The sequence below is a fragment of the Anolis carolinensis genome, chromosome 2 (assembly GCF_035594765.1).
Source record: "Anolis carolinensis isolate JA03-04 chromosome 2, rAnoCar3.1.pri, whole genome shotgun sequence".
NCBI classification, from domain to species: domain Eukaryota; kingdom Metazoa; phylum Chordata; class Lepidosauria; order Squamata; family Dactyloidae; genus Anolis; species Anolis carolinensis.
The window spans coordinates 324,727,635-324,740,656 of record NC_085842.1 but is presented as its reverse complement, the minus strand read 5'-3'; the positions used below and the strand labels follow the sequence as shown (position 1 = coordinate 324,740,656).

The 13,022-nt window shown below is 48.2% G+C and overlaps 1 protein-coding gene across 2 annotated transcripts; it reads right to left on the bottom strand.

The window, feature by feature from the left end:
• Positions 1-494: 494 nt before the first annotated feature.
• On the bottom strand, positions 495-12,325 carry rgp1 (RGP1 homolog, RAB6A GEF complex partner 1). 2 transcript variants are annotated; one of them, XM_062972679.1, is made up of 8 exons: positions 11,979-12,325; positions 7,993-8,129; positions 7,745-7,828; positions 5,608-5,757; positions 5,352-5,513; positions 4,801-4,928; positions 4,497-4,674; positions 495-1,386 (listed from the first exon to the last, which is right to left on the bottom strand). In XM_062972679.1, the coding sequence occupies exons 1-8, from the start codon at positions 12,092-12,094 to the stop codon at positions 1,127-1,129; spliced, it is 1,215 nt and encodes a 404-aa protein (XP_062828749.1). In that variant the 5' UTR covers positions 12,095-12,325; the 3' UTR covers positions 495-1,126. The 2 variants fall into 2 exon arrangements, with proteins under 2 accessions (XP_062828749.1, XP_062828748.1); XM_062972678.1 differs by lacking the exon at positions 7,745-7,828 and having other exon boundaries at positions 11,979-12,202.
• Positions 12,326-13,022: the final 697 nt, after the last annotated feature.

Below are 13,022 nucleotides of genomic sequence, written 5' to 3'. Positions count from 1 at the left end.
TCCAATGAATCATTTGGGCCACATAGTTGTGCCTCTGTTTGTAGTCTGTCTGTGCGATTTTCTTACAGCAGCTGAGGGTATGATCAATGGTTTCGTCAGTTTCCTTGCACAGTCTGTATTTTAGGTCATCCGCTGATTTTTCGATCTTGGCCTGAATTGCATTTGTCCTGATGTCTTGCTCCTGGGCTGCAAGGATCAGGCCTTCTGTCTCCTTCTTCAGGGTCCCATTCGTGAGCCAGAGCCAGGTCTTCTCCTTATCAGCTTTTCCTTCAATTTTGTCAAGGAACTTTCCATGCAATGTTTTGTTGTGCCAGCCGTCAGCTCTAGTTTGTAGTGTGGCTTTCTTGTACTGGTTTTTTGTCTGCTGTGCTTTGAGGAGTTTCTGATTTTTGACTTCAATCAATTATTATTATTATTATTATTATTATTATTATTATTATTATTATTATTATTATTTCCTTCTGGCCCAAAAACCCTTCCTGGAGAGGAGCCCATCAGGAGCAGCATTCCTTTATTGGTAAAAAGCACAAACAGGAAAGCAGAGCAGAAAAGAAGGGATTCCCACACCCCAGTCTGGGTCCCTTGAGCAACTGAGCAGCTGCCCACTCCATGGGGAGATGATTATGGGGTCAGCCAGAGCTCACTGCAGGACACGATGGGACCCCTTTGCCAAAAAAGGGGGTCTTCTTCTCCATGGGAGAAAGTCTTTGCGCTCCAGAGAGGAGACCCCTCCCCATTGTGCCTAATGGCCACACTCCAGTGCAGGCATGGGCAGAATTTGGCCCTCCTACTGGGTGTTTTGGACTTCCAACTCCCACCATTCCTGGCCTCAGGCCCCTTCCTTTTCCCCCTCAGCCGCTTAAGCGGCTGAGGGGGAAAAGGAAGGGGCCTGAGGCCAGGAATGGTGGGAGTTGGAAGTCCAAAACACCTGGAGGGTGGGCCCAAGTTTGCCCATGGCTACTCCAGTGGCTCCACTTCTTGAGAGGGATGGGGACGATAATCACACTTTAGTCCAGAAGGGCATCAAATCACATAGTAATGAATGACCACTGTGTGTGAGGAGGGGGTCCACACACACAGATACACACACACAGAGTTCGTCCTCTCCTTCACCCGAACCTCCATCTCAGAGGGTGAGTGAGCTGGAGCTCGGCAGCTGGGAGATGTAGGAGGCCAGGAGCGGGTTGGTGGGCAGAACGTTGATGGGCAGGTCCCAGCTGAGCGTGTCCACCTCCACCTGCTCCTCCCCCGTCCAGCTGGAGGCTTCAGAGGACAATGAAGTGGGTGAGGAGGGTCCCTCGGGGGTCCGGGTGGGGGCCGACTCTCCTGGCGCCGACACCTCTCGCGAAGTCACAAACTCAAAGTGCAGCCTCCAGTTGAGGGACACTGGGAGGAAAGAAAGAAAGGAAGTGTTGCACTCTACCCTGTTTCCCCTAAAATAAGACATCCCCAGAAAATAAGACCTAGTAGAGATTTTGCTGAATTGCTAAATATAAGGCCTCCCCCGAAAGTAAGACCTAACAAAGTTTTTGTTTGGAAGCATGCCCGCCGAACAGAACACCAGAGCATGCAGGATCGGTAAATGTACATACCATAGAGTGTTGTACATGGAAATATTGGTAGTAACAAGAAATTCTTGATAGGATTCACAGTTTGTCTGGTTATGCTGGTTTATGATGACAACTACTGTACAGTATATAATAAATGTTCATTTTTTTGTTCAACAATAAATGTGAATTCTTCTTCATGGAAAAATAAGACATCCCCTGAAAATAAGACCTAGAGTATCTTTGGGAGCAAAAATTAATATAAGACACTGTCTTATTTTCGGGGAAACACGGTAGCACCGAAACACCTTTCCACCCACAACCACTCCAGTGTCCAGTAAGTCTATCTAGAAATATTTATTAAAGAAAGCAGATAGAAAAAGGGGGAAAAGGGGCAAATCCAAAAGGGTCAATAGAATAGAAAGTACAAAATAGCAGGAATCCAAAGTATAAAAAAATCAAGATAACCAAAATCCACAGCAGTTCTTCATACATAAATCCATAAACATGAAAACCTTTTCAAGGTAAACCCTTTCAGGAAACAAAAACCTGTACCAAGACAGGAAACTTGAGAATACTTGAATGAAAGACTTGAGAGCAGAGAGAGACGAGCCATCACTTATGGGAACGTTGTCTCCTCTGAGAGGCTTGAAGCCCAGACCACGTTTAACTGGAGCCCGTCCAGGCACCCATGAAATCATGCTAAAGACACCTGGCCTTCGAGGTCTTATCTCGGATTATCTGAGAACATCTCATTTGTCTATTTTTCACTCCTTGTCCATGTGTGAGAGTTCAATTGAGACATATTCACCTTCTTCGTCTCAAATTCCTCTCCTTCCGAAGAACTGGTGATCTGATCCAGTCTCACAGAAAAATAAACTCTCATCAATCAGCTGTCAGCCAATCTCAGCAGTTCAAAACCTTTATTGATGTTATTTACAGCTATGGACAAAAGAGTAGCTAACACACATGTCTCTTCTACAGCAGAATGGCGACTGGCGAGGAACCTTATCAGTAAAGTTAGCATCTCCCAATTCCATTCTCAGTGACTTATGTCCGATACGTCAGCAAACAGAAGCTGCATTCCTGTCACTCTATGCAGTGAATCTTACTCAATGCAAGTAACCATTCCTGTGCTGGAATGCTTACCAAAGCACACGCATATTCACTTTAACAATGAGTGAACATTTCACCCACTACAATAATAATTACTCTAACAGTTCTCAGGCCTAATCTAGTTTCCCGAGAACACTCCCCATTGACCCAAGATCTTTTCTCAAAGGAACTGGAACTTTCAGTTTCCCCTGTTGCCTGGGAACGAGCACAGGAATCCACAACATCGGTCTGATCTGTTTGCATATCTCTCTGATCACTCAGACACCTCACTTTGAAACCCATGATCCCCCTTATTCTCTGAACCGTCATGAGAAAAAAATACTCTGACGCTTGCTGAGCTACAACAGGGAGAAAGGAAAATGAGGAGGGGGAGAACCCCAGAAACAGTCAGTGTGAAAGGCATCTACGGTTCAGGACCTGCCTATCTCCGTGATCGCCTCCTCTCCTACGAACCAACGTGAGCCCTGAGATCATCCGGGGAGGCGCTCCTCTCGCTCCCGCCTTTGTCTCAAATGCGGCTGGTGGGGACGAGGGAGAGGGCCTTCTCGGCAGTGGTCCCCCGGCTCTGGAACTCTCTCCCTAAGGAGATCAGGTTAGCTCCTTCCCTGCCCATTTTCCGCCGGGAATTAAAAACATGGATGTTCCAGAGCGCGTTTGAATGAACAGGCCCAATACAGCTGGCATTAGAATGCTTCTCTCTGTTTTAAGGGCGTACGGCACTTTATCACTCATTTCCATGACACAGCACTTTATGAAACCTGTCCCCGCTGGTTTGTTTTTAATTCTCTGATTTTATTGCTTGGATTTTAATGTATTTATTATTTATTTTGTGAATCGTTGGAATGTTTTTGGTCAAATGTCTTGTGTTGTTGTTTTCGGGCTTGTTCCTGTTGTAAGCTGCCCCGAGTCCCTTCGGGGAGATGGGGCGGGATATAAAAATAAAGTTTATTATTATTATTATCTAGGAGTCTTAGCAGACAACGACATCATGAATTCCATCTCCTGTTACTGAGATTTACAGGAGTGGCCAGCCACGCCGGTTCTGAGGGCAGAGAGGGAGACACAACACTGCAGACATCTGCAGGCTTCCCATGAGAGTACATTAGCCTCATTGCGATTTTACTATGACACAATGAAATTAAATGCCTTCCCCAGCACACACCACTAAACAACACACTCATCCCTCCACATGTCCCCAACCACACAGACCCCAATGCCACATCCATGCGAAATCATGGAGTTCAACATAGCGACAGCTCTAGAACAAATAGCTCTCTCTCAGTCTGTTTGTCCTTGCCTTTGTAATTCTGTACCAGGCGTGAGCAAACTTCAGCCCTTCAGGTGTTTTGGACTTCAACTCTCACCATTCCTAACAGCCTCAGGCCCCTTCCTTTTTTATAAGGGGTAAGATATCATAAGAAATAATAAAAATAATAAAATTGATAGGAGACACATGTGGGATCCACTATGGGGGAGAAGCACGAGATCCAGTATCCCCAAGTGTTGGGATGCTTAAGCGGCTGAGAGGGAAAAGGAAAAGGCCTGAGGCTGTGAGGAATGGTGGGAGTTGAAGTCCAAAGTACGAATATAATAGCTCGACCCAAGCCTGACCAAGAAGCCATGAGATCATACCTCACACACCTGGCCTTTCTTTTCCTCCTCAGCTTAAGCAGCAGAGGGAGAAAAGGAAGGGGCCTGAGGCTGTAAGGAATGGTGTGAGTTGAAGTCCAAAACACCTGGAGGGAAGGCCCAAGTTGGCCTATGCCTGCCATAAGCCCTCCTCCATGCCCCCCCCCCCCGCAGCCTCCTGCCCACATAGGGAGTCCCACTCACCGACATTGGTGCTGAACCCCGGAGGGGAGGAGAGCGGGATGGGGAGGCTGAAGCTGGTCCTGGCAGTGTGGAGGCAGGCCTCCTGGTGCCGCGCGTGGGTGCTGAAGGAGGCGGGGGCGCCCTTCTGGCGGCGGAAGCCCTCCTGCACGCGCTCCTCCGTCTGCAGACTGACCAGGTACTGTGTTGTGGGGGGGGGGGCAGAGGAGACATGGGTGCAGCAAAAAGGGAGGAAGGGTGAGCTGGGCCCCAGTGGTGTGTCCCCCCCACAACGCCCCTCCCTTTCATTGAGCCCCTCCCCACTCACCTGCAGACAGGGGACGTCCCCTTCTGAGAAGTTGAAGGTCCCCACCACGTCCTCCCCGATCTTGTAGACCGTCTTGAAGATGCAGAAGGTCCCCACTTTGCCCCGGGAGTTGCTGATGTTGTACAGGTCTGCAGTGGGAGGGAGAGAGGGAAGAAGACATCCGCACTTGAATGTGAGACACCTGGGCCAACTTGGGCCCTCCTTCCAGGTGTTTTGGACTTCAACTCCCACCATTCCTAACAGCCTCAGGCCCCTTCCTTTTTTATAAGGAGTAAGATATCATAAGAAATAATAATAAAAATAATAAAATTGATAGGATACACATGTGGGATCCACTATGGGGGAGAAGCACGAGATCCAGCATCCCCATGTGTTGGAACGCTTAAGCGGCTGAGGGGGAAAAGGAAGGGGCCTGAGGTCAGGAATAGTGCGAGTTGAAGTCCAAAACACCCAGAGGGAGGGCCCAAGTTGGCCCAGGTCTGTGCTAGGGGTTTTGGGCAGCACTGAGCCTCAACACAATTTCAGAGAAGGGGGAGAAGCGCATAACTCACGAAGGCTGCGCCGGGAGGTGGCGGCCATGAGCAGCTCGGTGGCCAGGTCTGCGAGGCGGGAGTCCTTCTTGGCGGCCCCTTCCTCCTCCTCCAGGAACGGGTTGGAGGGGGCCACGGTGGCTACAGCATCGGTCTCCTGGGGGAAGCGGTAGTCCTTGAGCCCTTTGGAGGAAGAGAGATGTGGGGGTGTTACAAGCCCCTCCACTGACCTTGTATCCCGTCCCCCCCCCCGCCTTGCCCCTCCTGCCTTCCGTACCGTGCAGCACCAACACCCGGAAGGGCACCCGCAGCAGCTTGATGGGGGAGTTGACCCGCTGGCAGCCGATGGTCAGCTTGTAGACGTACTTGACCGCCTGGCCGCGGAAAGAGGGAGGGCCATCCACAGGAAGCGTCTCATAATAGGAGTCTGGAGGGAACAGACGGGAGTCAAGGGTTAGGAGTCACTCGCCAATGGCCTCTTGACCTTTGGGCTCCAAGGGCAAAGGAGACCCTAGAGGGTCAGCATTATTCTATGTGTTTTTTCTCCCACTTCCTATCAGAGGCACAAGTAGCACAACGGGCGGTAGCCAGATTAATAACTGGGGTGGCATATAGGGAGCGTACCACCCCCCCTACTTAGCCAGCTCCACTGGCTGCCGATAGGATACCAAGCCCAATTCAAAGTGCTGGTCTTGACCTATAAAGCCCTAAACGGTTCTGGCCCAATCTACTTGTCTGAACGTATCTCCTCCTATGAGCCAGGAAGATCCCAAAGGTCATCTGGTGAGGCCCTGCTCTCGGTCCCGCCTGCCTTGCAAGCACAGCTGGCGGGGACGAGGGACGGGGCCTTTTCGATCGTGGCTCCTCACTTGTGGAACACCCTCCCCAGAGGTATACGACAAGCCCCAACCCTTTTGAGTTTTAGAAAAGCCCTGAAAACATGGCTATGTGCCCAGGCTTTCGAAGAGTAAATGATAAAGACGACCCGGACTGATTTACGGCTACAGCACGAGGATTTTGGATGAACAGATTTTTAACCCTATATTCTAGATTTTTATTTATTTTAATTGGATGTTCATTATGTTTTAATTATGTGTAGGCATCGAATTGTTGCCAATTGTGTACGCCACCCTGAGACCCTTTGGGTGAGAAGGGCGGGATATAAATGTTGGAAATAAATAAAATAAATAAAATATTTATTGATTTATTTACAGCATTTATATTCCGGTCTTCTCACCTCAACCAGGATTCTGGGCGGATCACAGATCATATACACGGCAAACATTCAATGCCGTCAGACATACAGGACAGACAACCAAATATTCCTGCAAGGACTGCAGCTTCTCTCCGACTCCCCAGAGTCAACCCAACTGCAGGGTCCCTGGCTGGTCATAGAATCATCGAATAGTAGAGTTGGAAGAGACCTCACGGGCCATCCAGTCCAACCCCCTGCTAAGAAGCAGGAAATCGCATTCAGAGCACCCCCGACAGATGGCCATCCAGCCTCTGCTTAAAAGCCTCCAAAGAAGGAGCCTCCACCATGGCCCGGGCAGAGAGTTCCACTGCTGAACAGCCCTTCTCACAGTGAGGAAGTTCTTCCTGATGTTCAGACGGAATCTCCTTTCCTGTAGTTTGAAGCCATTGTTCCCTTGCGTCCTAGTCTGCAGGGCAGCAGAAAACAAGCTCCCTCCCTCCTCCCTATGACTTCCCTTCACGTATTTGTACATGGCTCTCATCATGTCTCCTCTCAGCCTTCTCTTCTGCAGGCTAAACATGCCCAGCTCTTTAAGCCGCTCCTCATAGGGCTTGTTCTCCAGACCCTTAATCATTTTAGTCGCCCTCCTCTGGACGCTTTCCAGCTTGTCAACATCTCCCTTCAACTGTGGTGCCCAAAATTGGACACAGTATTCCAGGTGTGGTCTGACCAAGGCAGAATAGAATAAGGGGGAGCATAACTTCCCTGGATCTAGACGCTATTCCCCTATTGATGCAGGACAGAATCCCGTTGGCTTTTTTAGCAGCCGCATCACATTCCTGGCTCATGTTCCCCTTCCTCCCCACGAGGACTCCAAGGTCTTTTTCGCACACACTGCTGTCAAGCCAGGCATCGTCCCCCATTCTGTATCTTTGATTTCCATTTTTTCTGCCGAAGTGAAGTATCTTGCATTTGTCCCTGTTGAACTTCATTTTGTTAGTTTCGGCCCATCTCTCTAGTCTGTCAAGATCGTTTTGAATTCTGCTCCTGTCTTCTGGAGTGTTGGCTCTCCCTCCCAGTTTGGTGTCGTCTGCAAACTTGATGATCGTGCTCAAACTCTTCTTTCTTGAGGGTCCTTTTCCCTGCCATGTGCCCCCCCCCCCCCGACCATTCGCTAGTGGTAAAGGGATGGTGGAGAGGGGCTGGCGTTTCTGCTCACAGGTTTTGGACTCTCCCGGATCCAGGCGCAGGTCACAGAAGAGGATCTTTGGGGGTGTTGAGACGATGCACTTGCCACGCTCTCCTGCAAAAAAGCAAGGCCAGGGATGGGCGCAGACCCAGGGCGAGACCCCAGCCCCCCAACAAGAAAAGAGGCTCATCTCTGTGGCTGCACCAAGACCCTCTTCTTCCTGCACCCCTGTGTGGATGAGGAACCCAAGGAGAGCCTGCTTTGGGAGAGAGGCTCACCTCTGTTGGGGACGAAGACGGTCTCGTTCTCAGCCTGGACGTCGTGGCGGCTCTCCTCCGTGGGCGGCATGGCCACGCGGCTCTCGCTGACGTGGAACTGGCAGTGGATCTGCGCGCTGGCCCAGGCCAGCATTTCACTAGCCACGGGGAGAGAAGGAGGAGGTATCAAGGCACGGGTGGGGACACCAAGGAGACATTGGGTGTTGACGCAAAAGAGCGTTTCTAAGATGCGCAAAGGGAGCTATCCTGTCTCCCCGAAAATAAGACCTAGCAAAGTTTTTGTTTGGAAGCATGCCCGGCAAACAGAACACCAGAACATGCATGATCGGTAAATGTACATACCATAGACTGTTGAACATGGAAATAATGGTAGTAACAAGACATTCTTGATAGAATACACAGTTTGTCTGGTTATGCTGGTTTGTGATGACAACTACTGTACAGTATATAATAAATGTTCATTTTTTTCCAGCAATAAATGTGAATTCTTCTTCATGGAAAAATAATAGGCGAAAAGGGGAAGTTGGGAAGACACTTCAATCTCGTCTTCTTGTATTATTATTATTATTATGTGCCATCACCTGGAGGCCCCTCCCCCTAGTAACATGCTATGCTAATGATATAGAATTACATATATATATATATATATATATATATACATACAGTAGAGTCTCACTTATCCAAGCTAAACGGGCTGGCAGAAGCTTGGATAAGCGAATATCTTGGATAATAAGGAGGGATTTAGGAAAAGCCTATTAAACATCAAATTAGGTTATGATTTTACAAATTAAGCACCAAAACTTCATGTTATACAACAAATTTGACAGAAAAAGTAGTTCAATACGCAGTAATGTTATGTTGTAATTACTGTATTTACGAATTTAGCACCAAAATATCACAATATATTGCAAACATTGACTACAAAAATGGCTTGGATAATCCAGAGGCTTGGATAAGCGAGGCTTGGATAAGTGAGACTCTACTGTATATATATATTATTATTCTGTGCCATCAGCTGGAGGCCCCTCCCCGCAGTAACATGCTATGCTAATGATATAGTATTAGATATATATATATAATATTGTATATAGTACACAACATAATTTACAATAATACATAATAAATAATATATTGCATATACATGTAATATTGATAATAATATTATAATGTAATGTAATATAATACTAATAATACAATATAATATTAATTATATATTATTCATTTATTACATGTAATATTACCGGTAATATTACAGTATAGTGTTGTAGTGCAATATGCCGGTATATAATGATAGTGTAATGTTGTGCTGTGCTAGTGATATAATACACTGTATGTAAATATTATTTGTAAGCCACTCTGAGTCCCCTGTGGGGTGAGAAGAGTGGGATATAAATGTAGTAAATAAATAAAAAGACATCCCCTGAAAATAAAACCTAGTGCATCTTTGGGAGCAAAAATTAATATAAGACACTGTCCTATTTTCAGGGAAACATGGTAGAGTAAGGACCCCATCACAAAAGAGCAGGGCTTCTTAAACTTTTTCAGCCACTGAGCTCTTTTTTAACCTAAAGTTTCTTATGGAGCCCCAAGAAATGTTGATATATTATATTATTATGTAATGCATATATATCAGGGATGGGCCAGACAAGTAGCAGATGGAAAAGCTTTGGGTGAACTAATCCACAGTGCAAAAATAAATAAACAAATACAATATTTACAGTACAGTAGAGTCTCACTTATCCAAGCCTCGCTTATCCAAGCCTCTGGATTATCCAAGCCATTTTTGTAGTCAATGTTTTCAATATATCGTGATATTTTGGTGCTAAATTTGTAAATACAGTAATTACAACATAACATTACTGTGTATTGAACTACTTTTTCTGTCAAATTTGTTGTATAACATAATGTTTTGATGCATAATTTGTAAAATCATAACTTAATTTGATGTTTAATAGGCTTTTCCTTAATCCCTCCTTATTATCCAAGATATTCGCTTATCCAAGCTTCTGCCGGCCTGTTTAGCTTGGATAAGTGAGACTGTACTGTGATATGCATCTTCTAGAGAACTACATTTTAATATGCGTGTCTATAGATTTGTTGCAATGTTTGTTTTATGCGTAGTCAGAGCCTTTGATTGTTTTGACTGTGCAGTGACTCACCTAAATAATAATAATTATTATTATTGAGATATAGGTGTGTACATCTGCCATTTTTTCACCCGCATTGCTCCCTGTGGATTGAAGCAGGGAGTATGAACTGATTAAAATGCCACAACAGGCTGGAGCAAAAACACCAGCAAAACAAAGTCGTGGGGAAGGGGGGGAGGTCGGTTGGGCATGTCCATCCGGCCAAACCGGACCAGCGAGCTCCATGAGGCAACTGGGCAGCCAGACCTGCCTGAGCCCAGTAGGGCCTGTCCACTGATGGTAGCCCTATGGATCCTTCAGGGCCTTCCTAGGCAAGGGATGCACTCAGAGGTGGCTTTAAGGCCAATGCGTTCCTCGGTATCCGCTCAGAGTCTCCCTTCCAAATACCAGCCAAGGCTGACCCTGCTTAGCTTCCAAAATCAGAACGCCATCTTTCGGGGGTGCTTTGTTTGTGCTTTTCCTGCATGAAGGCAGAAGGGGGTCGGGCTACATGGCCTTTAGAGGTCCCTTCCAACATTATCAACATCATCATCAATATTATTGGGGATGGATGGCCATCTGTTGGGGGTGCTTTGATTGTGTTTCCCTGCAGGCCTGAAGGGGGTTGGGCTGGATGGCCTTTAGAGGTCTCTACCAACTCTATTATTATTATTATTATTATTATTATTATTATTATTGTATTCTTACTGTTATTACTATCATTTATATTATTGGGAATGGATGGCCATCTGTTGGGGTGCTTCGATGGTGTTTCCCCGCAGGGCAGAAGGGGGTTGGGCTGGATGGCCTTTAAAGGTCCCTCCCAACTCTATCATTGTTGTTATTGTTATTATTATTACTATTGCTATCATTCATATTATTGGGGATGGATGGTTATCTATCAGGGGTGGTTTGATGGTGCTTCCCCGCATGGCATGAACAGGGTTGGACTAGATGGCCTTTAAAGGCCCCTCCCAACTCTATCATTGTAGTTGTTATTGTTATTATTATTACTATTGCTATCATTCATACTATTGGGGATGGATGGTCATCTATCGGGGGTGGTTTGATGGTGCTTTTCCTGCATGGCATGAACAGGGTTGGACTAGATGGCCTTTCGAGGTCCCTCCCAACTCTATTATTATTATTATTATTATTACTACTACTATTTTACTATCATTCATATTATTGGGGATGGATGGCCATCTGTTGGGAGTGCTTTGACAGTGTTTCCCTGCAGGGCAGAAGGGGGTTAGGCTGGATGGCCTTTAAAGGTCCCTACCAACTCTATCATTGTTATTATTAGTATTACTATTATTCATATTATTGGGACTGGATGGTCATCTGTCGGGGGTGCTTTGATGGTGCTTTTCCTCCATGACATGAATAGGATCGGACTAGATGGCCTTTAGAGGTCCCTCCCAACTCTATTATTATTATTATCATCATCATCATTAATATTATTGGGGCTGGGTGGTCATCTGTCGGGGGTGCTTTGATGGTGCTTTTCCTCCATGACATGAATAGGATCGGACTAGATGGCCTTTAGAGGTCCCTCCCAACTCTATTATTATTATTATTATTCTCATTATCATCATCATTAATATTATTGGGGCTGGGTGGCCATCTGTCGGGGGTGCTCTGACGGTGCTTTTCCTACGTGAATGCAGAAGGGGGTCGGACTAGATGCCCTTTCGAGGTCCCCCGCAACTCCGGGCCTGGAACGGCCGCTCTGCTAGGCCCGGAGCCTCCACTGCCGAAGGGGGCGGGGCCTGCACAGCAATCATTTGCATATTGGCCAAAAGCCCCGCCTCCTCCGCAGGCCCCGATAATAACAATGGCGATAGGAAGCGTACCCACCTGGAGGCGGAGGTGGCGTCGGGCGGGAGCGGGTTGCGGAAGGTGACCAGGCACTCCAGCGCCTCCCCGGCCAGGAACACCGCGCCCCGCACCAGCCACGCCGACACCTCGATCATCGCGCCTCCAACAGGCCTCCCTCTTCTTCCTCCTCCTCCTCGGGAGGCCTTCGGAGGGACTCGGGGAAGGAGACACAGGCACGCCCCGCCCACGGCTTCACTTCGGGTCTGCTCGGGAAAAATAGCCAGTGATGCCCCGCCCACTTTTCCCTTTCGGAAACACTCGGTTCTCTCCGCCGGCTTTGCCTTTGCATTCGGAGCCGCTCGGGAGGAGGAGCCACAGGCACGCCCCGCCCACTTCCTCGCTTCAGATGCCCTCGGGGAAGAAGAGCCTGTAACCCGCCCCGCCCCTTTTGCATTCGGATGTCCTCAGGAGGAGGAGTCACGGGTTTGCCCCGCCCTCCCTCCGGGGCCGCCCGAGAAAAAGCTCCTATCACATGCTCCGCCCCCTTTCCATTCGGATGGAAGCTAGCTGCACGCCCCGCCTACTCTTTCCCCTTCGGAGGTGCTCGGCCCTTTCCGCCGGCCTCCCCTTGCCTTTGGACGCTGTCGGGAAGAAGACCCTGAGCGATGCCCCGCCCCCTTTCTATTCGGATGCCTGAGAGGAGGAGCTAGTTGCACGCCCCGCCCATTCTCTCCTGTTCGGAGGCGCTCGGGAAGACGATCCTATCTCACGCCTCAACAACACATTCGAACAACGTTGGAGGAGGAGCCTCTCTCACGCCCCGCCCCTTTTCTATTCGGCTGTCATGGAGAAGCTAGTGGCATTCGGGTGCCTTGGAGAGGAGAGGCTGGTTGCACGCCCCGCCCACTCTGTCGCTTCGGAGGTACTCGTGAAGACGATCCCATTGCACGCCCCGCCTACTCTCCATTCGGACGCCTTCGAGGGGAGGTGCTAGTGGCACGCCCCGCCCTTTCTGTCCCTTCGGAGGTTCTCGGGAAGACGATCCCATTGCTCACCCCGCCTCTTTTCCATTCGGATGCCTTG

Excerpts from the sequence above, each read along its gene's own strand:
- rgp1 (XM_062972679.1), bottom strand. The coding sequence starts at position 12,094 with ATGATCGAGGTGTCGGCGTGGCTGGTGCGGGGCGCGGTGTTCCTGGCC. Across the intron at positions 7,829-7,992 it reads CGTCTTCGTCCCCAACAGAG|GAGAGCGTGGCAAGTGCATC; the intron begins GTGAGCCTCTCT and ends GCTTTTTTGCAG. Across the intron at positions 4,929-5,351 it reads CACCTCCCGGCGCAGCCTTC|ACCTGTACAACATCAGCAAC; the intron begins GTGAGTTATGCG and ends CTCCCACTGCAG.